At 43.9% G+C, this 26,632-nt stretch overlaps 1 protein-coding gene across 2 annotated transcripts in view; it reads left to right on the top strand.

Moving 5' to 3' along the window:
* The first annotated feature begins 2,161 nt into the window (after positions 1 to 2,161).
* The window catches only part of man2c1 (mannosidase, alpha, class 2C, member 1), a 127,632-nt gene continuing 103,161 nt past the window's right edge, over positions 2,162 to 26,632 (top strand). The window contains exons 1-5 of one of the 2 annotated variants that reach the window (XM_072282292.1): positions 2,162 to 2,954; positions 6,100 to 6,225; positions 7,237 to 7,360; positions 19,219 to 19,289; positions 20,036 to 20,213. In XM_072282292.1, the coding sequence (XP_072138393.1) occupies positions 2,857 to 2,954; positions 6,100 to 6,225; positions 7,237 to 7,360; positions 19,219 to 19,289; positions 20,036 to 20,213 (597 nt within the window). In that variant the 5' untranslated portion in view covers positions 2,162 to 2,856. Of the gene's footprint in view, positions 2,955 to 6,099; positions 6,226 to 7,236; positions 7,361 to 14,517; positions 14,737 to 19,218; positions 19,290 to 20,035; positions 20,214 to 26,632 lie in introns of those variants that run through there. The other variant, XM_072282293.1, reaches the window with a different exon arrangement.

The raw sequence follows: 26,632 nt of genomic DNA on the forward strand, positions 1-26,632 counted from the left end.
TAGGAGCCTGGGCATGGACTCCGAGCCAGAGACTGGACAAGGACCCAGAACCTGGGACTTGACTCGGGCTCGGACTCCAGAACTAGGCTCGGACAAGATGTGGCTCTAGGACGAGGAGTTGTAACAGGACTGGACGTGAGACTCCTGGACAGGACAACAGAACCCCAGCACAGGACGAGGGAACCTCAGCACCGGGCTAGGCAAGACACATGGACAAGACGAGAACACAAAGCCGTGGCTCGGACAGGAACGCAGAGCCTTGATCAAGTGAAAGACAGGAACATGGAACACAGAGCCGGGACCCCCCCCCCCCGGGTACAAGACATAGGGCTGGGACTCATAACACAGAATGCAGAATATGACGAGACAGTTCCCAACATAAGGTAGCGGCAGACGGCTGAACCTACTTAGTGAAGGTGTGGACACAAAGGCAGATCCCAACACTAGAGGCAAACAGCCAGACCTACCTAGTGAAGGCATGGATACAGAGACAGTTCAAAACAACGATAGACAGTTCCTGATCTTGCTCCGGTGATAGAACTTGACAGCAGTGCAGGTGAGGGTTACAGGCGAGGCAAGGCAAGGCAAGGCAAGGCAAGGCAAGGCAAGGCTCCAGGCGAGGCTTCAGACACAGGTTGCAGGGGCATGGCAAGACTTCAGGAGGAAGGGGCAGAGAAGGGATTCAGACAGGGGGTTAGGACAAGAACAATCCAGCAAACAGAGGCTGAATCCTGAAACTATTTATGAAGCCAGCACAAACGAGAATCAGCTGCCTCAACAGAAACTGGAGAAAACTGGAAAACTTGGAGTAAGGAACCTGGACCGGACTGTGAACCGGAATGCGGATTTCACGGACCAGACCATGACAGTGTACCCTCGGACATTAAGCTCCCAACTTTAATCTTTCAACCATGATTCAGTGATGCCTACAACATCATACATGCCAATCTGTAATGGTGCTGCAAGTTCACCTACCTTATTCCGTATACTGTGTGCATTCAAATACAAAACCTTCTGTCCTGTATTCACTCTTCTCGATTTTGTCCGCCTGATACGTTCCAACTCATCCTGTTGGCTGCAATTTTGCCCTATCAACAGCCTCTCCTCACATTGCCTCTGTTTGTAAACCAGCTCGCTCATCCTCAGCATTATCCTTTCCTACGATACTTGTTGCATTGAAATATACGCAACTCAGGACACCAGTCGCACCATGCTCAACATTTTGATTCCTAATCTTGTCTGCTGTCTAACTAACATCTGCCTCCACTAACTGTTCTGGCACTCTGGTTCCCCTCTCCTGCAACTCTAATTTAATCTCTAATCTGTGTAGCATTAACAAAACTTTCCAATCAGATATTAGTCCCCCTCCAGTACAGGTCCCACTTCCCTAGAAGGGAGCCCAATGATCCAAAAGTTTGATACCCTCCCTTCTACAACAACTCCTTAGCCACGTATTAAACCGTATAATCTTCCTAGTTCTGGTCTCGTGCAGCAATCCTGCGATCACAACCCTGGAGGTCCCGCCCTTTAATTTAGCACCTAATTCCCTGAATTCCCTATGCAGGACCTACCTGTCATTGGCACCTACATGGACCACGACTTGTGGCTGCTCACCCTCCCACTTCAGAATGCTGAGAACTCGAACCCTGGCACCCGGGAGGCAACATACCAACCGGGAATCTCATTCTCGCCCACAGAACCTCTTGTCCGGTCCCCTAACTAACGAATCCCCTATCACCACAGCGTGCTCCTTCTCCCTCTTTCCCTTTTGAGTCACAGAGGCAGACTCAGCGCCAGTGACCCGCCCCCTGCGACTTTGCTCTGTAGGTCACCCTCCCCCCGATAGACCTGTTGTTAAGGGGGATGGCCACAGGCGTACTCTGGCTCCGTAACCCCTTGCCCCGTCCTGACCTTCCTGTGTCCTGCACCTTGCGTGCAACTCCCTCTCTATATGTCCTTATCTATCATCCCTTCAGAATCACAAATGATCCGGAGTTCATCCAGTTCCAGCTCCAACTGCTGCAGCTGGGCACACTTCTCACAGGTGTAGTTGTCAGGGACACTGGAGGTCTCCCTGCCTTCCCACATCCGCAAGAGGAGCATTTCCCTATCCTGCATGTCGTCACTACTGTCCTAGTTGAGCAGATTTAAAGAAGAGAATGAGAAAAATAAGCTTTTCTTTCCTTTGCTTTCTCAGAGTGAAACCTCCGCGGAAGCGTCGAACAGTTTGGCTATGCCCACTCAGACGATAGCCGTGGCGCCCGACCCTGCCTTCCTTTAATTTGCTTTTACTAATCAATCCCAAGCTCCGATAGGCCGAAACGTCGAATATTTATTCAATTTCATCGATGCTGCCTGACCCGTTGAGTTCTTCCAGTATTTTGTATGTGTTACTGTGCATTTCCAGCACCCGCAGAATCGCTTGTGTTTGTGGTATCAAAGATTTGGTTTCAGAACGGCGCAGGTTTGGGTGGAATCAGGCGGAAAAGCGGGCAGCCGCTGAAGAGAGGGCAAAGAGATCGGATTTAGAGGTGTACTCGGTTCTCCCTGTTGTGGGGCTGTAGCAGATTTCGCTGGTTCTGATACACGTAAGTGATCAAAGTCCTGCAGCCAACTGTAAAACTTTCTATTCGGGTTCTGCGAACAGAAAGAAAATATTTTACAAAAGAAAACTCACAAAAGAACAATTTGCAATGCTATGAAGTTATTGCAGCCGTCGGTTATGCGCTCGCCGAATATTTGCTGGCATATTCCATTAAATCACGGTGGATAGGTGAAGCAGTTGAGCGGTGGGACTGTACGGCCCGGAACGGGAGTTGTGGGGCTGCTCCGGGGGACGGCAGAGCGCGGTGCGCCATGGCCGGTTTGGTGCTGAAGAGCCGGCGAGCGACGCTGGAGCGGGTGGAGAAGTTCTTGTCTCCGATTTACTTCAAGGATGTCAACCTGCGGGGCCGGTGAGTGAGAGGGGAGTGGGGAGACAGTGAGAGAGGCGTTTTGGGGGCTAGGTATTAGTGGAGGTGGGTCTGGACAGGTGAAAGAGGGTAGGGGTAGGGGAATGGGACTAAGGGGGAGTCTGAGGCAGTGAGGGGAGCCAGAGCTCAGCATCGACTGTAAACCTCTCCTTTAAACTCACTCCGGACCCCTGACCACCACCACCCTCTCTGATTGGACCTGTTTTTCTTATCTTCCCAGCTCCCAAGCACGTTCTAACCCCTTGCCCAGTTCTCCCCACCCCTCCAACCTCCTCATTGTGAAGCTGTGAAATACATAAGTTAAAGAAAATGCCCAATAGACCAGTCTATTTGAGTGGGATAGAAAGACATTTTCCCCTCTGTCTTCATTTCATTTGTCCATTGACTGGATGACTTCATTAACAGCTTATTCCCAGGTAACCTTGTCCTTACCCTGTCATTAATATTCACTTTGTCCACTTTGATAATTCGTTTTTTTCCCCTTCTCCCTGCCCCCTTCTTCCTGGATTTCCTCTTTCTAGCCTCCTGCCCCTTCTCCTCACCTGCCTATCACCTCCCTCTTCCCTTTCTTCCATGGTCCACTCTCCTCTCGCCTCTCTTTGCTTTGTTTCATTTGTTTAATTTCCCCTTCCCAGTTCTGAAGGGTTGTTGCTCTGAATTGTTAATTTGGGGGAGATAGAAAAGTGAATTCAGAATTGGACTGACATCAAATCAAGAAAAAACCCCAAAGAATGAATGACAGAAATGTTAGAACCCCAAAGCCCCCTCCCCCTCCCATGCGCACACACACAGCAACAAAAGCATCAACCCTCCCCCTCCCCACTTGCTCCAGCAAAAACATCAAAGCCCCATCACCCACCATGCATGCAGTAGCAAAGCCCCCAGAGACTGTGATCTAGAGTCCATCAAAAAGTACTGTTCACCCCAACACTGACATCTCAAACAGGCTCTCTCTCACTAACACGGGAGGGAGAGGTTTCACTCCTGCTACAGACGAGAGAGAGAGAGCAATAGCTCGATGTTTTGATGTTACAATCTGCTGCGTCGCTTATTTGAGTTGCTCTGACTCAAGGGCCTTCTCTTAACATCAGCGTACACTGCTGTCTCGATGTTACGCTCCCTCGTGACACTTCAGTCGGCGACAGGGGCAAGGAATCGGTTTGTCCACAGGGCCGCACCCTGAAGGCGCAAGTCTTCCAGACCATACCTGGACGTCCTGAAACGTAGGCTGCTCGGTGAGTTCTGAGAATGAGAACCCACTGCTGTGAAGAACCATGGTTTGAGTGCAGCTGTCAATCACAGACATTGACAGGACCTCAGCCACCTTGAAAAGGGAAAAAGAGACATTAAAAGAGAAGAAATTGAATTGTTTACCCCAGGTCCACAAAAACCTTAGGTGCCATCTTTAGCTTCTCCCCACTTGGATGTGAATGTACGTGGCATGCCTGGCAGCTTTGTTGGTGATACTACATTAGAGGGTCTTATTGGTAAATAAACTCTTCTTAGCTTCAAGTTGGGTATAGATATAGATTATAACCAACATTTCAGTGACAAACTCTGCCACCTTCTTCAGGGATGATGCCTGGGCATGTCCAGTCTGGTGGTATTTATACCCCTGTATTCCCTCCCTCCGGATTGGTTAATCCTCATCCAATCAGGTTTCTGCTTCCCCACCTTGTTTACAATTGAATTCCATTTATTTCTTAGAGTGAGACCTTCATCTTTGTTAAAATTCTTTTCCTCTAATTTTATTTCAATGGCTTCCTTTACCAAGTAGCCCCAAAAGCCATGGGCATGGCACAGTAGTTTTGTGCTATTGAAGTCAATCCTATGGCCATTGTGAATGCAATGTTCTGCTACCACCAATTTCTCTGGGTAACTGAAATGGATACACCTCCTGTGCTCCTTGATGCGTGTTTCCACTGTGCACCCCATCTAGCTGATATACACTGCTCCACTGGGAAAGCATTCGATCCTTTTTCAAGCACTAGGTCATTTTTGGTCTTATAGTTTACAATGAATTACAAAGGGATCTTGATCAGTTAGAGAAATGGGATAAGGAATGGCAAATGGATTTCAGCTTGGGGGAAACGTAAAGTGATGAATTTTGAACAATAAAACCAGGGTAGGATATTTACAATTGCAGTATTTGGTAGGTACATTTAGGGGTAGAGCTTGGAGGGCTGTGTGCCAAATGCAGGAACCAGGAGTAGCAGGTAAGGTGTTGTGGTCAGCATGGACCAGTTTGGCAGAAGGCCCTGTTTCCGTGCTGTGTTACTTTATGACTCTGACTATTTCGTTTTCTACAGATACTGCCTGAACTATGCACAGCATTTTCTGTTATTTTTTTCATATTTCCAACATCTGTATTGGTTTGATTCCCTTTTGCTTAGCAATTGTCTTTACGCACTTTACAAGATGTTTTTTTTTAGATTATGAGGTCACGCAGTCCTCCTTTATTGTCATTTTGTACTGCATGCATTAAGAAATGATACAATATTCCTCCGGTGTGATATCACAGAAACACAGGACAGACCAAGACTGAAAAACTGACTAAAACCACATAATTATAACATATAGTTACATACCATAACTTGATGAAGAACAGGCCATGGGCACGGTAAAAAAAAAGTTCAAAGTCTCTCGAAAGTCCCACATCTCACGCAGACGAGAGAAGGAAGAAAACTCTCCCCGCCATACCCGACCACAGTCGACTCTGAGTTGTCCGAAAACTTCAAGCCTCCGATCAGCCCTCCAACACCGAGCACCATCTCTGCCGAGCGCTTTGACCCTAGCCCCGGCCGCCAGCTGCAGGCAAAGCCGGGGATTTTGGGGCCTTCCCTCCGGAGAGTCTGGATCGCACAGTAGCAGCGGCAGCGAACCGGGCATTTCAGAAGTTAATCCAGATGTTCCTCTGTGCTTCTCATGGCTGTCTCCATCAAATCAGAATTGTGCACGGTACCCTATTTAACAAATACAATATCATTTCACCGGAGAGCTGCACACACTGCGTCGCACCACCATCTTCTCCTCCCGCCTTAGAGGAAGTTTAGAATAAATACAAAGCAGTGTGCATTTAATGGTACAACAACAGCTAAAGATGTATCTATCGACTTGTCTCTTACAGGCTGTTTGGTGCTCGCTGTCCAATTGAATCGCTGTCCTATTTTATGACACAGTCACGTATCCCATATGAGAAGGCAGTGAAGGAAAATTTTAAGGCTGCTAAAGTTGGAGATTCTTTTGGACCAACGTAAGTATGTGTAAGGCAACAGGGAGAAGATATGTTATAAATGTTCAGTTATGTCATCCAGAGGCAGCAAATAGGTTCCATATTTTCATGTATCCTTAAGTTGGATTTGTCCATAAGTTGGAAAATAAACAAAAACTCCCCATTTATTCATATCACCCCAGTATTGTAAAGAATAGCATCAAAAACACTTTAAAAAATAAGAAGGAACAATTACTAAGAGTGCAGAGAGAGAGAAATAGAGGAACCGAGTTCTGTTATTCATTGGAACAATACATGTATATATGTAAGATTCTTGAATTTTATAATATCAAGTGAGCTCACTTGCATGCACGTGTATCTATAAATTAGGTGTTCATAACCCAGAGATAGTCTGTATTTAGTAAACATCTGATGAAATTTACAAACATTAAGATCCTTTGCGTTACTGGAAGTTCTTCTGTCAGTTGAAACTTCGTCAGAATATCAGATTATTTTTTACTTTTACTTTTTTAATTGCTATAAGAAGAAGAAGAAAGCCCTTAACTCCGAATGGAGTCATTGGGACGTTGTTATGACGTCGTTTTCTTAGCAGGCTTTCTTATTTTTACGAGGCCGAGTTGCTAGCTCGACACTCAACCCAGCACGGATGGAAAGTGTGCAAGGGAGCCAGCTGGATTCGAACTCAGGAGCCTTCGCTCTGAAGTCTGGCACTGATGTCAGTACACCACCAGCTGGCTAATTGCAAAACTTCATTTATTTTTATTTTTTATTACTTTTCATGATGGGAAACTTGGATTGTGAGTTGAGCTTGGTTGGGAATCTGTCCAATAAAAGGAAATGTATATCTCTGTCATGTTTAATGAAGTACATTGTGCCAAAATGTTTTGCAAGTATAGTTTGAAAGAAAATTCAGTCAGACAAATAAAAATATATTTTGACAGATGATCCAAAATTTGTATAAAGGGTTAAGCTGCAAATTTAAGTTTATTCTAATCCATACAATTGTTAACTAAACTTTTGTTTAAATTACAGATGGTGGACTTGCTGGTTCAGGGTAACATTCACCATTCCACAGGAATGGAAAGGCAAAGAGGTGCACTTTGTGTGGGAGAGTGAAGGGGAAGCAATGGTTTGGAGGAACAACTCCCCAGTGCAGGTACAAATTTCTGGTACAGATTTCTTAGCGTAACTGTTTATGTTGCAAAAATCCTTTATTAGAAACCTTAAAAATCATTAAATATTTTTGTCCAGAAGGGAATTGGGAATCTTCTATTACAGGATGGTGGAGGATGAACGTGGTGTTGCAGTGAAAAAAAAGATCTGCGTATTTCTCAGAAGTGTAGGGTAATTACAATAGCACAGAGTGGGGGCCTTTCAGCCATCATGTCTGTGCCAGCTCTCTGAGAACAATTTTCTGGTCCCATCTATTGGTTTGCACAGATGAAGATTACTGAAGATTGATCATTTCAGCCTCAGGAGCTTTCCTGTTGCAGGAGTTCTTCAGCAGTATCATTGGACCCACCATCTTTAGTTGCTGAATCAGCTGTCCATCTAGAAGCAGGAATGTTTACTGCTGATTGTGCAACGTTCAGCTCCTCAGCTAATGGAAAGCCCGTGCCTTCAAGAATCAAGACCTAGACAACTTTAAGGCATCAGCTGATAAATAGTAAGAAACGATTGTATCAGAAAAGTATGAGGCAATGCCTGTCTCTAACAAGAGAGAATCTATCCACCTACTCTTGGTACTCAATAACCTTACCATTGCTGAGTCCTGTAATACTGACATGTTTGGGGGGTGGGTGCTTGCTCCCACAAGGTAGTAGGGTGCAGCCAAGGATTTGGGGTCACCAGATCATGAACTCGACTATCCCAACCACATAAACACTGTGATTATAAAAGCAGGTTAGAGTGACTCCCCTGCCAATGCCCCAGAACTTTTCTATTCCAATTCAGGAGTGTGATGGAGCAATTCAACTCCACCCAGGAAATCCAGTCCGTCCTGCTCTCTATTCACCTTTATTTTATTCCCCCACAGTCACACTATGGCTTTATTGTGTATCATCTACAAAATGTGCTGCTATTTCTTGTCTATGCTACTCTGGTGGCATTTTCCAAATTTGCAACATTGAACTACTAAAACAGGGGAGCACAGTAGGTGGGTGGGCCTTCCAACCTTCTGTGTGTGCTTTGTCGTTCGATAAGATTATGACTGATCATTTCCTGACCTCGCTGTTACGAAAGACCTACATTAGTTACCCGTTTTTGCTAACAGAAGGTGTTTTCACTGTTACGGGCCCGGACAGCCAAGCTCCTCCCCCGGAACTGCATTCTAGCCGGCATTGCTTAAATCAGTGCTTTATCTCGATTTATTTTGTGCATTCGTTAGCAAGATGAGTTCTAAGGTATCGGAAAAGCCTAAAAGAGCTCATAAGGGTGTTACACTTAGCGTAAAAGTAGACATAATTAAGCGTTTCAATCGTGATGAACGAACTAAGGACATTGTCCACGTATTGAACTTGCCTGCGTCCACCATTCGCACTATTTATACGCAGAGAGAGAATTTTGACAGCTGCCGATGTTACTGTTGGTTCTGCTCATAGCAAAGTGGTCTCCCTTAGGCAGCATCCAATAATGGATAAAATGGAAAGTCTATTGCTTGAGTAGATTGATGGGTGTGCAAAGCGTGGTGTTCCTTTAAGTTTTCTTATACTTGAGATATCAGTCAGTCTTTTTAATAAGCTGAAACAGAAAACACTGGACGATGGTGATGAAAGTGGAATTTAAAGGTAGTCATGGGTGGTTTGATTGGTTTCTGAGGCAAGGGCAGCTTCATAGTTTAAGCAGTGGTCCCCAACCTCCGGGCCGCGGACCAATACTTGCCGCGAAGAATATGGTAGTGGGAAAGCACCCAGCACATCTTTAAGAAAAAAGCCGAAATAAACAAGCTAATTAATTAGGTGCCACCCGGCATGTAAATGTTGGCCCAGATCAGAAGCGATTGCCGATTGCGTCAGCTGGTTACAGGTTTCCCCGCCATCTGAAGGTAGAGCGTTCCTATGAAACGGTTCGTAAGCCGGAAGGTCGTAAAGCGAGGAAGCAATTACCATTTATTTATATGGGAAAAATTTGTGAGTGTTCGCAGACCCAAAAATAACCTACCAAATCATGCCAAATAACACATAAAACCTGAAATAACAGTAACATATAGTAATAGCAGGAATGATTTGATAAATACACAGCCTATATAAAGTAGAAATACTTATCTACAATCATTGCCTGCACTGTTCTCCTTAGTGAAAATCTCACGCAAGCGCTGTTGGCAAAAACACGGCGCAAGCGCTCTCCAGTAACCTTTAAGCTATGAAGCTGCCAAATCATACCAAATAACACCTAAAAATACACAGCCGATATAAAGTAGAAATAATGTATGTACAGTGTAGTATCACAGGAATCAGGAAGACAGCGCCAAGCACACTGATGATGGTGTGTTAGGCTGAGTCGTCGGAGGTTGGGGTGGTGCAATGGCCCCCACCCTCCGGGCAGCGAACCGATACTGATCCGCGAAGAATGCAGCGGTACAGCGGTAGCTGGAACGCACCCAGTACATCCTTAAGAAAAAAGCAGAAACAAACAAGCTAGTTAGGTGCCGCCTGGCACATAAATGTCGGCCCAGATCAGAGGCAACGCAATCGGCAATTGCCTCTGATCTGGGCTGACATTTACATGCTGGGCAGCACCTAATTAATTAGCTTGTTTATTTCGGCTTTTTTCTTAAAGATGTGCTGGGTGCGTCCCGGCTACCGCTGCATTCTCTGCGAATCAGTATCTGTCCGTGGCCCGGGGGTTGGGGTGGTGGGACACTGGGGTGTTGTCTGTTTCCATCAGGGCAGGCAGGTCATCTTCTTCTATGTCTGCCTGCCTTGATGTCAAAGATCGAGGTTCGTCGTCTGCTGAAGGCTTGCTTGACTGCTAGCCTCACGCATTTTTCTATCATACAGTTCTTTGTAAGCACTCAAACCATCCTGCAAATATGCCCTAAACCGACATACCCTTTCAAAATTAAAGTCGTACTTTTCTGCAATCATTGCAGCGAAAATCTCACGCAGTTGCATCACGTTCAGTTCCTGAATGATTCACTTTTGGTCCGTTCGCTACTGCATTCGGTTTTGATTGTTATCCTTTCCTCTTCCAATTGCATCAGCTCTTCATCTATCGGTTCTTGGTCATGAGATACCAAAACCTCTTCAACATCATCTTCGTCAGCTTCCACAAGCCAAACTCACTTTGTCCTTACTTCGTTCACTACGATTGGAACGCTTAATTATGTCTAGTTTTATGCTAAGTGTAACACCCTTATGAGCTCTTTTAAGCTTTTCCAATACCTTAGAACTCATCTTGCTAACAGCTGCTCACAGGCCTGTGGTTAAGCAATGCTGGTGAGAATGCAGTTCCGAATCCAGGGGAGAGCAGCTGCTTGGGGCGCTGCTGCTTTATTTTCTCACACTGCTTTTTCCGCGCGCTGGCTTTTTTCGTAACAGCGAAAGCACCTTCTGTTAGCGAAAACAGGGAACTAATATAGGTCTTTCGTAACAGTGAGGTTTCGTAAAGCGAACGTTTGAAAAGCGGGGGGCACCTGTATTCGTATAAGCAATTGTTTAACTGCAATTTATTGAAGTCTTTCCGATTCCGGTAAGTGAAACTACACTGTACATACATTATTTCTACTTTATATAGGCTGTGTATTTTTATGTCTTTTTTGGTATGATTTGGCAGCTTCATAGCTTAAAGGTTACTAGAAAAAGTGTTTCTGCTGAGAGCGCTTATGCCGTGTTTCTGCCAAGAGTGTTTCCGCGAGATTTTCGCTGCGCTAGACAGTGCTGCAGAAAAGTATTTCTGCTTTATATAGGCTGTGTATTTATCATATCATTCCTGCTTTTACTATATGTTACTGTTATTTTAGGTTCTACGTGTTACTTGGCTTGATTTTGTAGGTTATTTTTTGGGTCTGGAAATGCTCAAAATTTTTCCCATATTGATAAATGGTAATTGCTTATTCAGTTTACGACATTTCGGCTTACGAACCATTTCATGGGAACGCTCGACCTTCGGATAGCGGGGGAAACCTGTAATATAGAAAAAGAAAATGCTTGAACGGTCATGAGGTCAAGCAGCACCTGGGGGGAGAAATGGTCCTGATTAAAAATTCTTCAGTCTGAAATGTGAATTCTTCTATAGATGCTACCTAACCCTCTGAATGCTTAAGTATTTTCTGCTTTTATTTCGGATTTGAACTCACTTTCGTGAACTTCAGTTCTGAATGTAATGTGCTTACTTTTGTTTGCAAGATTTTTTTCTGCACGTGGGGCATTTGCTGGTCTTTCTTAATGGATTCTATTGGGTTTCTTGTGGCTGCCTTATAGGAGATGAATTTCTAGGTTGTGTATAGTATACATACATTGATAATGTACTTTGAAGATTTCCAGCATCTATAGTTTTATAGACATATGTACTTAAAACAAATATGTACTGTATATATTATTTTTTCTAATTTAAGTAGAGTAACTGTACTTTGGCACTTCTGGATTTCCAATTAATTGACAAGCATGAACTTACGATATAGCTTGATTGTAAAATTCGACATACTTAGATAAGCTCAACAGGGCGATGTTCAAAACTTGGTTCATAAAACTTTTATATCAACTTTTACAATCCAGATAAGTCTATTTTAATGCGAGGAGTATTATGAATAAAGCGAATGAGATAAGAGCATGGATCAGCACTTGGAGCTATGATGTTGTGACCATTGCAGAGACTTGGATGATGCAGGGGCAGGAATGGGTACTTCAAGTGCCAGGCTTTAGATGTTTCAGAAAGGACAGGGAAGGAGGCAAAAGAGGTGGGGGTGTGGCACTGTTGATCAGAGATAGTGTCACGGCTGCAGAAAAGGAAGTCATGGAGGGGTTGTCTATGGAGTCTCTGGGGGTGGAAGTTAGGAATAGGAAGGGGTCAATAACTCTACTGGGAGTTCTTTATGGACCACCCAATAGTAACAGGAACATCGAGGAGCAGATAGGGAGACAGATTCTGCAAAGGTGTAATAATAACATGGTGGTTGTGGTGGGAAATTTTAATTTCCCAAATATTAATTGGCATCTCTTTAGAGTGAGGAGTTTAGAAGGGGTGGAGTTTGTTAAGTGTGTTCAGGAAGGTTTCTTGATACAATATATAGATAAGCCTACAAGAGGAGAAGCTGTACTTGATCTGGTATTGGGAAATTAACCTAATAATATGTCAAATCTCTCAGTGGGAGAGCATTTTGGAGATAGTGATCACAATTCTATCTCCTTTACCATAGCATTGGAGAGGGATAGGAACAGACAAGTTAGGGAAACGTTTAACTGGAGTAAGGGGAAATATGAGGCTATCAGGTAGGAACTTGGAAGCATAAACTGGAAACAGATGTTCTCAGGGAAACATACGGAAGAAATGTGGCAAATGTTCAGGGGATATTTGCGTGGGGTTCTGAGTAGGTACGTTCCAATAAGACATGGAAAGGATGGTAGGGTAGGAGATCCGTGGTGTACAAAAACTGTTGTAAATCTAGTCAAGAAGAAAAGAAGAGTTTACGAAAGGTTCAAAAAACTAGGTACACCCTATCCTCGTTATATGCGTCTTCAGACTATGAGGATTCACAGTTATGCGAGGAACCTATTTCTACCAACGTCTCGTTATATGCGTCCAAAGCACACAGTTATGCGAGGAGCACTGCCTTCCCGCCAATACAAGTCGCGTGCGCACACCTCACAGTCTTACTGTTGGAATGAGGAGCACCGCTTTCCCGCCAATACAAGTCAGGTGCGCGTACCTCACAATCTCTCTCCCGCCGCACTCGCATTGGTTTTGGCAAGGTGTGGATGCACAATCTTAAACTTTTGTTGGTTTTACCTATGGTGCAGTGATTTTGCGCTTGAAATATTTAACTATGCCTCCTAAGCGTCCGATGTCATGTCCTGGGCCGTCAGCCGAGCAGCAGAGAACCGCTTTAACACTTGGAAAAAAGGTTGGAAATTATAAACAGCGCGGCATCAGCTGAAGGTAACACAGCTGTGGGACGCTACTGTCGGGAACAGAAACTTGCCTTTAAAGTTATTTTGCTGATTGACAATGCGCCAGCCCATCCTAAACATTTGGACAGCATTCATCCTGACATAACAGTGCGTTTCCTGCCGCTTAACACAACATCGCTGATTCAATCACTCGACCAAGGTGTAATCCACGTTCAAGGTGTGCGTATTTTTTTTACGGCGAACTCTCTCCGATGCCGCAAGCAACAGACGATTTTGAAAATCCTGGAAGTTTACCAACGATGAGGGAATGGTGGAAGTCGGAACACTTGGCACAAATGGCGATGGACATGGACCCAAGTTTTGAATGGAGTCAGCATTTCAGTCGTTCCCTGCCGTCAACCCTTCTTCCCTACAAGCAAATTTAAAACAAAATGCTGCCAAGCAAACAACCCTTACCACTTTATTCAAATCACTGTACTCTTATGCTGCTGGCAGTTCTAAGAGTTCTGTGAGTCTTCCTTCACCCTTTGCTGTGCTTGATATGATCCTGACGACCACAACCATCCACCTTATCCGTGTAAAGCTGCCTGAAGCCACAACAACGACTCATCCTCCGGAGCGAACACACCTGCCACTGTTGGTGAGTACTGTACACCAGAGGATGTTAACTTTCTATCATTTATTACATTAAATATTACCTTAAATTTATTAAATATAATATAAATGTCTTGTACTGCTTTTGTGTCGTATTGGTATAACAATGTGAATAAATTACAGATAAAACATATTTAGGAAGCCCCCTGGAACACACCCCTATTTTCTCCATTTAGATAATTATTCGCATTATGCGTCAACTTCGAGGAATATATCCCTCGCCTATAACGAGGATAGGGTGTAATGATAGAGATCTAGAAGATTTATAAGGCTAGCAGGAAGGAGCTTAAGAATGAAATTGGGAGAGCCAGAAGGGGCCATGAGAAGGCCTTGGCGGACAGGATTAAGGAAAACCCCAAGGCATTCTACGAGTATGTGAAGAGCAAGAGGATAAGATACAGAGAATTGGATCAATCAAGTGTGACAGTGGAAAAGTGTGTATGGAAATGGAGGAGATGGCAGAGGTACTTAATGAATACTTTGCTTCATTATTCACTACAGAGAAGGATCTTGACGATTGTAGGGATGACTTGCAGTGGACTGGAAAGCTTGAGCATGTAGATATTAAGAAAGAGGATGTGCAGGAGCTTTTGGAAAGCATCAAGTTGGATAAGTCACCATGACCGGATGAGGTGTATCCCAGGCTACTGTGGGAAGCGAAGGAGGAGATTGCTGCGCCTCTGGCGATGATCTTTGCATCGTTGGCATCGACAGGAGAGATTCCGGAGGATTGGAGATCTGCGGATGCTGTTCCCTTATTCAACAAAGGAAGTAGGAAATTATAGACTAGTGAGTCTTACTTCGGTGATTGGTAAGTTGATGGAGAAGATCCTGAGAGTCAGGATTTATGAACATTTGGAGAGGCATGATATGATTAGGAATAATCAGCATGGCTTTGCCAAAGGCAGGTCGTGCCTTACGAGCCTGATTGAATTTTTTGAGGATGCGACTAAACACATTGATGAAGGTAGAGCCATAGATATATGGACTTTAGCAAGGCATTTGATAAGGTACCCCATGCAAGGCTTATTGAGAAAGTAAGGAGGCATGGGATCCAATAGGACATTGCTTTGTGGATCCAGAAATGGCTTGCCCACAGAAGGCAAAGAGTGGCTGTAGACATTTCATATTCTGCACGGTGACCACTGGTGTGCCTTAGGGACCCCTACTCTTTGTGATTTTTATAAGTGAACTGGATGAGGAAGTGGAGGGATAGGTTAGGAAATTTGCTGATGACACAAAGGTTGGAGGTGTTGTGGAGAGTGTGGAGGGCTGTCAGAGGTTACAATGGGACATTGATAGGATGCAAATCTATGCTGGGAAGTGGCAGATGGAGTTCAACCCAGATAAATGTGAGGTGGTTCATTTTGGTAGGTCAAATATGATGGCAGAATATAGCATTAAAGGTAAGACTCTTGGCAGTGTGGAGGATCAGAGGGATCTTGGGGTCCGAGTCCATAGGACACTCAAAAGCTGCTACGCAGGTTGACTCTGTGGTTAAGAAGGCATACGGTGCATTGGCCTTCATCCATTGTTGGATTGCGTTTAAGAGCCAAGAGGTAATGTTACAGCTATATAGGACCCTGGTTAGACCCCACTTGGAGTACTGTGCTCAATTCTGGTCGCCTCGCTACAGGAAGGATGTGGAAACCAGTTACCAGTTCCGGTTACCAGTGGTGTTCCACAGGGATCAGTGTTGGGGCCGCTTCTTTTTATATTGTACATCAACGATTTGGATTATGGAATAGATGGCTTTGTGGCTAAGTTTGCTGATGATACGAAGATAGGTAGAGGGGCCGGTAGTACTGAAGAAACAGAGAGTCTGCAGAGAGACTTGGATAGATTGGAAGAATGGGCAAAGAAGTGGCAAATGAAATACAATGCTGGAAAGTGTATGGTTATGCACTTTGGCAGAAGAAATAAACGGGAAGACTATTATTTATATGGGGAAAGAATTCAAAGTTCTGAGATGCAGTGGGACTTGGGAGTCCTCGTACAGGATACCCTTAAGGTTAACCTCCAGGTTGAGTCGGTGGTGAAGAAGGCAAGTGCAATGTTGGCATTCATTTCTAGAGGAATAGAGTATAGGAGCAGGGATGTGATGTTGAGGCTTTATAAGGTGCTGGTGACACCTCACTTGGAGTACTGTGGGCAGTTATGGTCTCCTTATTTAAGAAAGGATGTGCTGACGTTGGAGAGGGTACAGAAAAGATTCACTGGAATAATTCCAGGAATGAGAGGGTTAACATATGAAGAACGTTTGTCCGTTCTTGGACTGTATTCCTTGGAGTTTAGAAGAATGAGGGGAGATCTCGTAGAAACATTTCGAATGTTGAAAGGCATGGACAGAGTGGATGTGGCAAAGTTGTTTCCCATGATGGTGGAGTCTAGTATGAGAGGGCATGACTTAAGGATTGAAGGGTGCCCATTCAGAACAGAAATGCGAAGAAATTTTTTAGTCAGAGGGTGGTGAATCTATGGAACTTGTTGCCATGGGCAGCAGTGGAGGCCAAGTCATTGTGTGTATTTAAGGCAGAGATTGATAGGTATCTGCATAGCCAGGGCATCAAAGGTTATGGTGAGAAGGCGGGGGAGTGGGACTAAATGGGAGAATGGATCAGCTCATAATAAAATGGCGGAGCAGACTCAATGGGCCGAATGGCCGACTTCTCCTTTGTCTTATGGTCTTATGGAAACCATAGGAAGGTTGCAGAGGAGATTTACAAGGATGTTGCCTGAATTGGGGAGCATGCCTTATGAGAATAGGTTGAGTGAACTTGGCCTTTTTTCCTTGGAGCGATGGAGGATGAGAGGTGACCTGATAGAGGTGTACAAGATAGTGAGAGGCATTGATCGTGTGGATAATCAGAGGCTTTTTCCCAGGGCTGAAATGTCTAGCACGAGAGGGCATAGTTTTAAGGTGCTTGGAAGTAGGTGCAGAGGAGATGTCAGGGGTAAGTTTTTTACGCAGAGTGTGGTGAGTGTGTGGAATGGGCTGCTGGTGACAGTGGTGGAGGCGGAAATGATAGGGTCTTTTAAGAGACTCCTGGATGGATACGTGGAGCTTAGAAAAATAGAGGGCTATGGGTAAGCTTTGGTAGTTCTAAGGAAGGGACATGTTCAGCACAGTTTTGTGGGCTGAAGGCCTGTATTGTGTTGTAGGTTTTCTATGTTTCTATCATATCATTAAGCTTGTAAATCTGGGTTGATATTTGATAAATTGGTCAAGTTTGGGTCTGTTAACTCATCATGGACAAATGAACTGAAAATTAATGTATAGAGTTGAAAGATCCTATTCAGTTACGTTATTTTAGAGCAGATAAGATGCGTTGCAATAGTTTTGATTGATTACTGACCTGGTGCAGAGTTAATGCAAGGCATTTGCTTTTTCTGGAAGTGATTTTTCTCTTTTTTTTGACCAAATGAAGCAACCAAACTTGTGCTTTGTTGCATTTTGTAATACAGTGGCATGCAAAAGTTTGGGCACCCCGGTTAAAATTTCTGTTACTGTGAATAGCTAAGCGAGTGAAAGATGACCTGATTTCCAAAAGGCATAAAGTTAAAAATGACACATTTCTTTAATATTTTAAGCAAGATTACTTTTTATTTCCATCTTTTACAGTTTCAAAATAACAAAAAAGGAAAAGGGCCCGAAGCAAATGTTTGGGCCCCTACATGGTCAGTACTTAGTAACACCCCCGTTGGCAAGTATCACAGCTTGTAAATGCTTTCTGTAGCCAGCTAACAGCCCTTTAATTCTTGTTTGGGGGATTTTCACCCATTCTTCCTTGCAAAAGGCTCCTAGTTCTCTGAGATCCTTGGGCTGTCTTGCATGCACTGCTCTTTTAAGGTCTAGCCACAGATTCTCGATGATGTTTAGGTCAGGGGACTGTGAGGGCCATGGCAAAACCTTCAGCTTGTGCCTCTTGAGGTAGTCCATTGTGGATTTTGAGGTGTGTTTAGGATCATTATCCTGTTGTAGAAGCCATCCTCTTTTCATCTTCAGCTTTTTTTTACAGATGGTGTGATGTTTGCTTACAGAATTTGCAGGTATTTAATTGAATTAATTAAATGAATCCCTCTACCAGTGAAATGTTCCCCGTGCCACTGGCTGCAACATAAGCTCAAAGCATGATCGATCCACCCCTGTGCTTAACAGTTGGAGAGGTGTTCTTTTCATTAAATTCTGCACCCTTTTTTCTCCAAACATACCTTTGCTTGTTGTGGCCAAAAAATTCTATTTTACCTTCATCAGTCCGCAGGACTTGTTTTCAAAATGCATCAGGCTTGTTTAGATGTTCCTTTGCAAACTTCTGACGCTGAATTTTGTGGTGAGGACGCAGGAAAGGTTTTCTTCTGATGACTCTTCCATGAAGGTCGTATTTGTGCAGGTGTCGCTGCATAGTAGAACAGTGCTAAATCTTCCTGAAGGTCTTTTGCAGTCAAACGGGGGTTTTGATTTGCCTTTCTAGCAATCCTATGAGCAGTTCTCTCGGAAAGTTTTCTTGGTCTTCCAGACCTCAACTTGACCTCCACCGTTCCTGTTAACTGCCATTTCCTAATTACATTACGAACTGAGGAAATGGCTACCTGAAAATGCTTTGCTATCTTCTTATAGCCTTCTCCTGCTTTGTGGGCATCATTTCTTTTAATTTTCAGAGTGCGTGGCAGCTGCTTAGAGGAGCCCATGGCTGCTGATCGTTGGGACAAGGCTTGAGGAGTCAGGATATTTATAAAGCTTTGAAATTTGCATCACCCGGCCTTTCCTAATGATGACTGTGAACAAGCCATAGCCCTAACAAGCTAAGGTCTGAGACCTTGGTAAAAGTTATCTGACAGCTCAAATCCCCTGGGGTGCCCAAACTTTTGCATGGTGCTCCTTTCCTTTTTTTCACTCTAAAATTGTACAAAATAAAAATAATGCACTAATCTTGCTTAAAATGTTGAAAAGAACGTTTCATCTTTATCTTTATGACTTTTGGAGATCAGTTCATCTTCTACTCACTTAACTATTCACAGTAACAGAAATTTTGACCAGAGGTCCCCAAACCTTTGCATGCCACTGTATATATGTACAACAAATAGGTGGTAAAAGTTAAAGTACTGGTTAACACAGGAATGGCATTAAATACATGGGAAATGATGAGGCATTGGTCACTCATTGATTTGATCTCTAGGGGGAAATAAGACAGTCTATTAGCTGAATCTGTGTCAAACCCTAAATGTTCATTAAAGGGGAATTGATATTTCTTGTGTTATCTTAACCCTTTTAAATATAATAATTTCTCTTCAGGGCCTTACTAAAGAAGGGGAGAAGATTAGCTACATCCTCTCAGAGAACCTGACAGATGAAGAACTTCATAGGTCAGCAATCTTAACCGTCTGGAGAAACCTTTTGTATACTTTTAAGATTCTCTTGCTATTTGATGTAATAAAAGGTGAAGGGTACTATTGTAAATGAACATTTTGGCATATTTCGGGTAAGTTTCATAGAGCGCCACATTATCTCGTTTGTTTTATTAAAATGTCTATAATTACAGGAATCTGCTTTAGCCCAACTGTCTCTACATTTGTTTTAATCCATTTTAATATTGACATCTTTTAATGCAGTAACCAGCTTATGTTATCTTTGATGTGCAAATGCCGTTACTTAACCTGCTGTAATAGCTTCTGTTTGTTCACTTGAAGCGAAATCTTCAGCATTATCTTAATGAAATCAATAGCTAACCTGCAATTCCATAGTAGGAACAATTACTGTGCTGTGTTTTATTATTTCAGATAAAATTTCATAGAAAATCCTTCCTTAGTCTTGAATCAGTTAGACACAGTCTTCGGTGCTTGTCTCTTTTCACCTTAATTTGGGACCAGTGTACTGATTATGGTAATTTTGGCTGAGTGCTCTGCGTAAAAGGAAAGTTGCCAGAGTGAGATATAGTGGGAGGACGTATTTTAGAATCTTAGTCATCTCTTTAATCAGTAATGTAGTTGATATTCTTGCACATACTGATCTTTATATCTACTTTGTCCAGTTCTGCAATTGTAGTTAGTCAATTTTATTGGAGGAGACAACACAATTAACTGGAGGTATGTTTCTCTTTTACTCACTGCAGCTGGGAGCTGTATGTAGAGCTGGCATGCAACGGACTGTTTGGAGCAGGCCAGGACTCTATGATTGCACCCCCTGACCCGCAGCGCAAGTTTGTTCTCCATAAGGCTGAGCTGGTAGTTTTCAACAGGGACGTTCATGAACTACTCATCGACTTTGAAATCCTCTTGGACATGGCAAAGGTATGGATTGCTTTGAATTCTCATCCCTGTTTAAAAAGGACAGTAGAAGTACTTGATTAAAGTAAATAGTTGTGGCTGGGAGACTTGCCTACTGGACTGTTGAGACTTTGACAGTCTTTAAGTCAAGTCAAGTCACTTTTTATTGTCATTTCGACCATAACTGCTGGTACAGTACACAGTAAAAACAAGACAATGTTTTTCAGGACCATGGTGCTACATGAAACAATACAAAAACTACACTGAACTACGTAAAACAACACAAAAACTACACTAGACTACAGACCTACCCAGGACTGCATAAAATGCACAAAACAGTGCAGGCATTACAATAAATAATATGCAAGACAATAGGCACAGTAGAGGGCAGTAGGTTGGTCTCAGGCTCTGGGTATTGAGGAGTCTGATGGCTCGGGGGAAGAAACTGTTACATAGTCTGGTCGTGAGAGCCTGAATGCTTCGGTGTCTTTTGCCAGAAGGCAGGAGGGAGAAGAGATTGTATGAGGGGTGCTTGGGGTCCTTCATAATGCTGTTCGCTTTACAGATGCAGCGTGTGGTGTAAATGTCTGTGATGGTGGGAAGAGAGACCCCGATGATCTTCTCAGCTGACCTCACTATCCGCTGCAGGGTCTTGCGATCCGAGACGGTGCAATTCCCGAACCAGGCAGTGATGCAGCTGCTCAGGATGCTCTCAATACATCCTCTGTAGAATGTGGTGAGGATAGGGGGTGGGAGATGGCCTTTTCTCAGTCTTCGCAGAAAGTAGAGACGCTGCTGGGCTTTCTTTGCTGTGGAGCTGGTGTTGAGGGACCAGGTGAGATTCTCCGCCAGGTGAACACCGAGAAATTTGGTGCTCTTAACCAGCGGTCCCCAACAACCGGGCCGTGGACCGGTACCGGGCTGCAGAGCATTTGCTACCAGGCCGCGAGGAAATGATATGACTTGGCGATATGAATTAGCTGCATCTTTCCTCATTCCCTGTCACGCCCACTGTTGAGCTTGAACACACGCGAGGTCATTAACAGCATGTCATCCATGTCAGCGCGGGAAGAAGATCAACTCCTCGAGTTTGCAAATGACGGCGGGCTGAAAAGTATGTTTGACACAACATCTCTGCCGGCATTCTGGATCAAAGTCAAGGCTAAATATCCTGAGATAGCCACAAAAGCACTGAAAACGTTGCCTCCATTTCCAACATATCTCTGCAATGAATGCAACGAAAACTAAATTGCGGAATAGACTGGACATAAGGAACCTCTTTCGAGTATCACTGTCTCCCATCACCCCTCGATAGGACCGTCTTGTTACAGGAAAACAAGCCCAGGGCTCCCACTGATTCAGCGATATTGGTGTGTTGCAATGATTTTATATGTTCATACGGGGAAAATATGTGCCATGTGTTTAATATCCAAACATTACTTACAACGTTATGATGCTATTGACTGATAAGTGACTTATATAACTATATAACAATAACAGCACGGAAATAAGCCATCTGTGCCCTTCTAGTCCATGCCGAAAGCTACTCTCACCTAGTCCCACCGACCTGCACTCAGCCCATAACCCTCCCTTCCTTTCCTGTCCATGTACCTATCCAACTTTTCTTTAAATAATATCGAACCTGCCTCTACCACTTCTACTGGAAGTTCTTTCAACACTTACTTCAAGCTCCCTGTCCTCCCCTGATGATTGACTTATCACTATATTCATGCGAGGAAAATATGCGCTGTGTTTAATATTAAATTCGTTAGATAAACCCTTTTAGAAATGAAATTGAGTGTATTAGCCCCTTATTAGCAATATTCCGGCCGTGATTAACCCCTCCCCCAAACAGAATCGCCAAAAAGAATAATATCAGCAGGTACAGGCATGCGCACTGGTGCCCGCGCAAGGCTTCATGGTCATTGTAGTCTTTCTCGGGGTAAACACAACGTATTTTTTGACTGCTACTCTTGTCCGTTGGCAACCCTGCCCCCCCCCGGGGTCGGCCGGTCCGCAAGAATATTGTTAATATTAAACCGGTCCGTAGCGCAAAAAAGGTTGGGGACCCCTGCTCTTAACGATCTCTACGGAGGAGTCGTCGATGTTCAGCGGAGAGCGGTCGTTCCGTGTCCTCCTGAAGTCAACAACCATCTCTTTTGTTTTGTTCACATTCAGAGACAGGTTGCTGGCTCTGCACCAGTCCGTTAGCTGCTGCACCTCCTCTCTGTATGCTGACTCATCGTTCTTGCTGATGAGACCCACCACGGTCGAGTCATCGGCGAACTTGATGATATGGTTCGAGCTGTGTGTTGCAGCACAGTCATGGGTCAGCAGAGTGAACAGCAGTGAGCACACAGCCCTGGGGGTCCCCCATGCTCAGTGTGATGGTGTTGGAGATGCTGCTTCCAATCCGGACTGACTGAGGTCTCCCAGTCAGGAAGTCTAGGATCCAGTTGCAGAGGGAGGTGTTCAGACCCAGTAGGCTCAGCTTTCCAATCAGTTTCTGAGGAACGATTGTGTTGAATGCTGAACTGAAGTCTATGTACAACATTCGAACGTACGTGTCTTTTTTGCCCACATCGGTTAGGGCCAGGTGGAGGGTGATGGCAATGGCGTCGTCTGTTGAATGGTTGGGACGATATGCGAACTGCAGGGGGTCCAATGAGGTGGTCTTCTGTTGGTGTCTACATGCCAAAGATCAGATCTTCCAGAGATTAAAGAATCAATTTATTGAGATTCGCTTATGGGCTGTGATTAGTGAATTGGAGATGGAGAGAAGCAAGTAACTGTTAAGTTTTTGAATCTCTCTGTTGAAAGTCTGATATCACTGTTTTAAATCTATTCATTATGCTGTAAAGTTAAAACTTTTTGTTTTATCATGAAACCCAAATTTGCCTTAGTCCCTGATAGAGATGCCCTTAAATCAATGCAGAATACATGTTCTTGTAAGAACATGAACAATCTAAACTATTGGCCATGGGCTTTATTTGAATGACTTCTTGGTCAGCAATGAATACAGCATGTCTGTGTTATTTTGCCTGTGACATCCTTGCTGTAAAGTCAGAAAGTTCTGAGTCCAGCTTCCACTCAGGAGACTTGGAACACAAAATCTTTGTGCCATTTCAGAATCAGAATCAGGTTTATTATCACGGGCATGTGATGTGATATTTGTTAACTTAGCAGCAGTTTGATGCAATACGTAATATAGAAGAGAAATAAATGAATAAATAAATAATAAATAAATTGCAGTATATGTATGTTGAATAGATTAAAAAATGCACAAAAATCAGAAATACTGTATATTTAAACAAAAAAGTGAGGTAGTGTCCAAGGGTTCAATGTCCATTTAGGAATCAAATGGCAGAGGGGAAGAAGCTGTTCCTGAATCACTGAGTGTGTGCCTTCAGGCTTCTGTACCTCCTACCTGATGGTAACAGAGAGAAAAGGGTATGCTCTGGGTACTGGAGGTCCTTAATAATGGACGTTGCCTTTCTGAGACACAAATCCCTGAAGATGTCCTGAGTACTTTCTGGCTAGTACCCAAGATGGAGTTGACTAGATTTACAAACCTCTGCAGCTTCTTTCGGTCCTGTGCAGTAGCCAACACCCACCCCATCCCCCCCACCCCCGTACGAGACAGCCTGTCAGAATGCTCTCCATGGTACATCTATAGAAGTTTTTGAGTGTATTTGTTGACATACCAAATCACTTCAAACTCTTAATGAAGTAGAGCCGCTGTCTTGCCTTCTTTATAACTACATCAATATCTTGGGACCAAGTTAGATCCTCAAAGATCTTGTCACCCAGGAACTTGAAACTGCTCACTCTCTCCACTTCTGAGCCCTCTATGAAGATTGGTGTGTGTTCCTTCGTCTTACCCTTCCTGAAGTCCACAATCAGCTCTTTTGTCTTACTGATGTTGAGTGCCAGGTTGTTGCTGCAGCACCACTCCACTAGTTGGCATATCTCACTCCTGTACACCCTTTCGTCACCACCTGAGATTCTACCCAGAATAGTTGTATCGTCAGCAATTTTATAGATGATATTTGAGCTGTGCCTAACCACATAGTCATGTGTATATGGAGAGCAGAGCAGTGGGCTAAGCACACACCACTGAGGTGTGCCAGTGTTCATCGTCAGCGAGCAAGATATGTTATCACCAATTCGCACAGATTGTGGTCTTCTGGTTAGGAAGTCGAGGATCCAATTGCAGAGGGAGGTACAGAGGCCCAGGTTCTGCAACTTCTCAATCAGGATTGTTAGAATGATGGTATTAAATGCTGAGCTATAGTCAATGAACAGCATCCTGACATAGGTGTTTGTTTTGTCCAGGTGGTCTAAAGCCGTGTGGAGAGCGATTGAGATTGCACCTGTCATTGACCTATTATGGTGAAAGGCAAATTGCAATGTGTCCAGGTCCTTGCTGAGGCAGGAGTTCAGTCTAGTCATGACCAACCTCTCAAAGTATTTCATCACTGTCGATGTGAGTGCTACAAGGCGATAGTCAGTAAGGCAGCCCATATTATTATTCTTTGGCACAGGTATAATTGTTGCCTTTTTGAAGCAAGTGGGAACTTCTGCCCGTAGCAGTGAGAGCTTGAAAATGTCCTTGAATACTCCCGCTAGTTGGTTGGCACAGGTTTTCAGAGCCTTACCAGGTACTCATTCCATCTGGGCTTCCCGCCTTGCGAGGGTTCGCTTTCTTTAAAGACAGCCTAACATCAGCCTCTGAGACAGAGATCACTGGGTCATCAGGTGCAGCAGGGATCACCACAGCTGCAGTTGTGTTCTCCCTTTCAAAACGTGCATAGAAGGCATTGAGTTCATCTGGTAGTGAAGCATCACTGCATCACTGCCATTCAAGTTATTGGGTTTCTCTTTGTAGGAAGTAATGTCTTGCAAACCCTGCCAGAGTTGCCGTGTATCCTATGGTGCCTCCAACCTCATTCAAAATTGTCTTTTCGCCCTTGAAATAGCCCTTCACAAATATCATACCTGGTTTTCTGGTACAGGCCTGGGTTGCCAGACTTGAATGCCACAGATCTAGCCTTCAGCAGACGACGTACCTCCTGGTTTATCCACGGCTTTTGATTTGGGAATGTAGAGTAAGTCTTTGTAGGCACACACTCATCCACACAGGTTTTAATGAAGTTGATAACAACTGTAGCATACTCATCTAGGCTTGAAGATGAATCCCTGAATACAGTCCAGTCCACCAATTCAATGCAGTCCTGTAGGCGCTCCTGTGCTTCCCTTGTCCAAACCTTCTTGGTCCTCACTACTGGTGCTGCAGTCTTCAGTCTCTGCCTATACTCAGGTGATCAGACCTCCAGAAGTGAGGGCGTGGAATAGCACTGTAGGCATTCTTGATGGTGGTGTAGCAATGGCCCAGTGTGTTGTTTCCTCTGGTATTGCAAGTGATTTGTTGATAGTAATTGCTTAGTGATTGTTTCAGATTTGCCTGGTTAAAGTCTCCCAAAACGACAGTGAAGGCTTTAGGGTGCACTGTTTTGTGCATGTTGATCCCGTTGTTCAGATCATCTGAAGCCTGATTGAGATTGGGCTGAGATGGAATGCGTACTGCTACCAAAATGACCCTGGAGAATTCTGTGAAGTACTGTAGGAATGTTGCATAGTCAGAGTTTTCAGATAGGACTTTAAACTTTCAAGTGATAGTGAAACACCTCAAAACTATTTGGAAGAGTAGTAAACAACAGGAATTCTGCAGATGCTGGAAATTCAAGCAACACACATAAAAGTTGCTGGTGAACGCAGCAGGCCAGGCAGCATCTCTAGGAAGAGGTGCAGTCGACGTTTCAGGCCGAGACCCTTCGTCAGGACTAACGAAGGGTCTCGGCCTGAAACGTCGACTGCATCTCTTCCTAGAGATGCTGCCTGGCCTGCTGCGTTCACCAGCAACTTTTATGTGTGTTGCTGGAAGAGTAGTAGGTGAGTTTTTGGCAAATATCTTTTAACTACTTGTGCTTGGAAGGTAGTTGTGGTAGTTTTGCTTGCTTTGCAGTTTACTGGAACTTGCTGTGTGCAGATTATCTTCTGTGTAATATTGCAACAATAACTGAGCTTCAAAAAAACTTCATTGTTATATTATGTAGAGATCTGTGACAAATATGATTATATGATATATATGTACAGTATCTGAAGTTCATCTTATGGAAATGTTTGAAATTCAATAAAAAATAAATTACAGAAAAACTTCATTGTTGGAAAGCATTATAAGGCATCTCAAGTTCATGAAAGGCAATATATTAATACAAATCTTTATTTTCTACTTATGATTTCATGCTTCTGATTGCTCTTCAGTCAAACATATACCATTTATGAACCATTTTTGCTATTGCAAAGTGGAGAAACCCAACCAAATTTCACACAGCAGGATACTCCAACAAAAATGCGATAAGTAATCAGATAATTAAATAAAG

This window comes from Mobula birostris, chromosome 18, assembly GCF_030028105.1.
Source record: "Mobula birostris isolate sMobBir1 chromosome 18, sMobBir1.hap1, whole genome shotgun sequence".
NCBI classification, from domain to species: Eukaryota; Metazoa; Chordata; class Chondrichthyes; order Myliobatiformes; family Myliobatidae; genus Mobula; species Mobula birostris.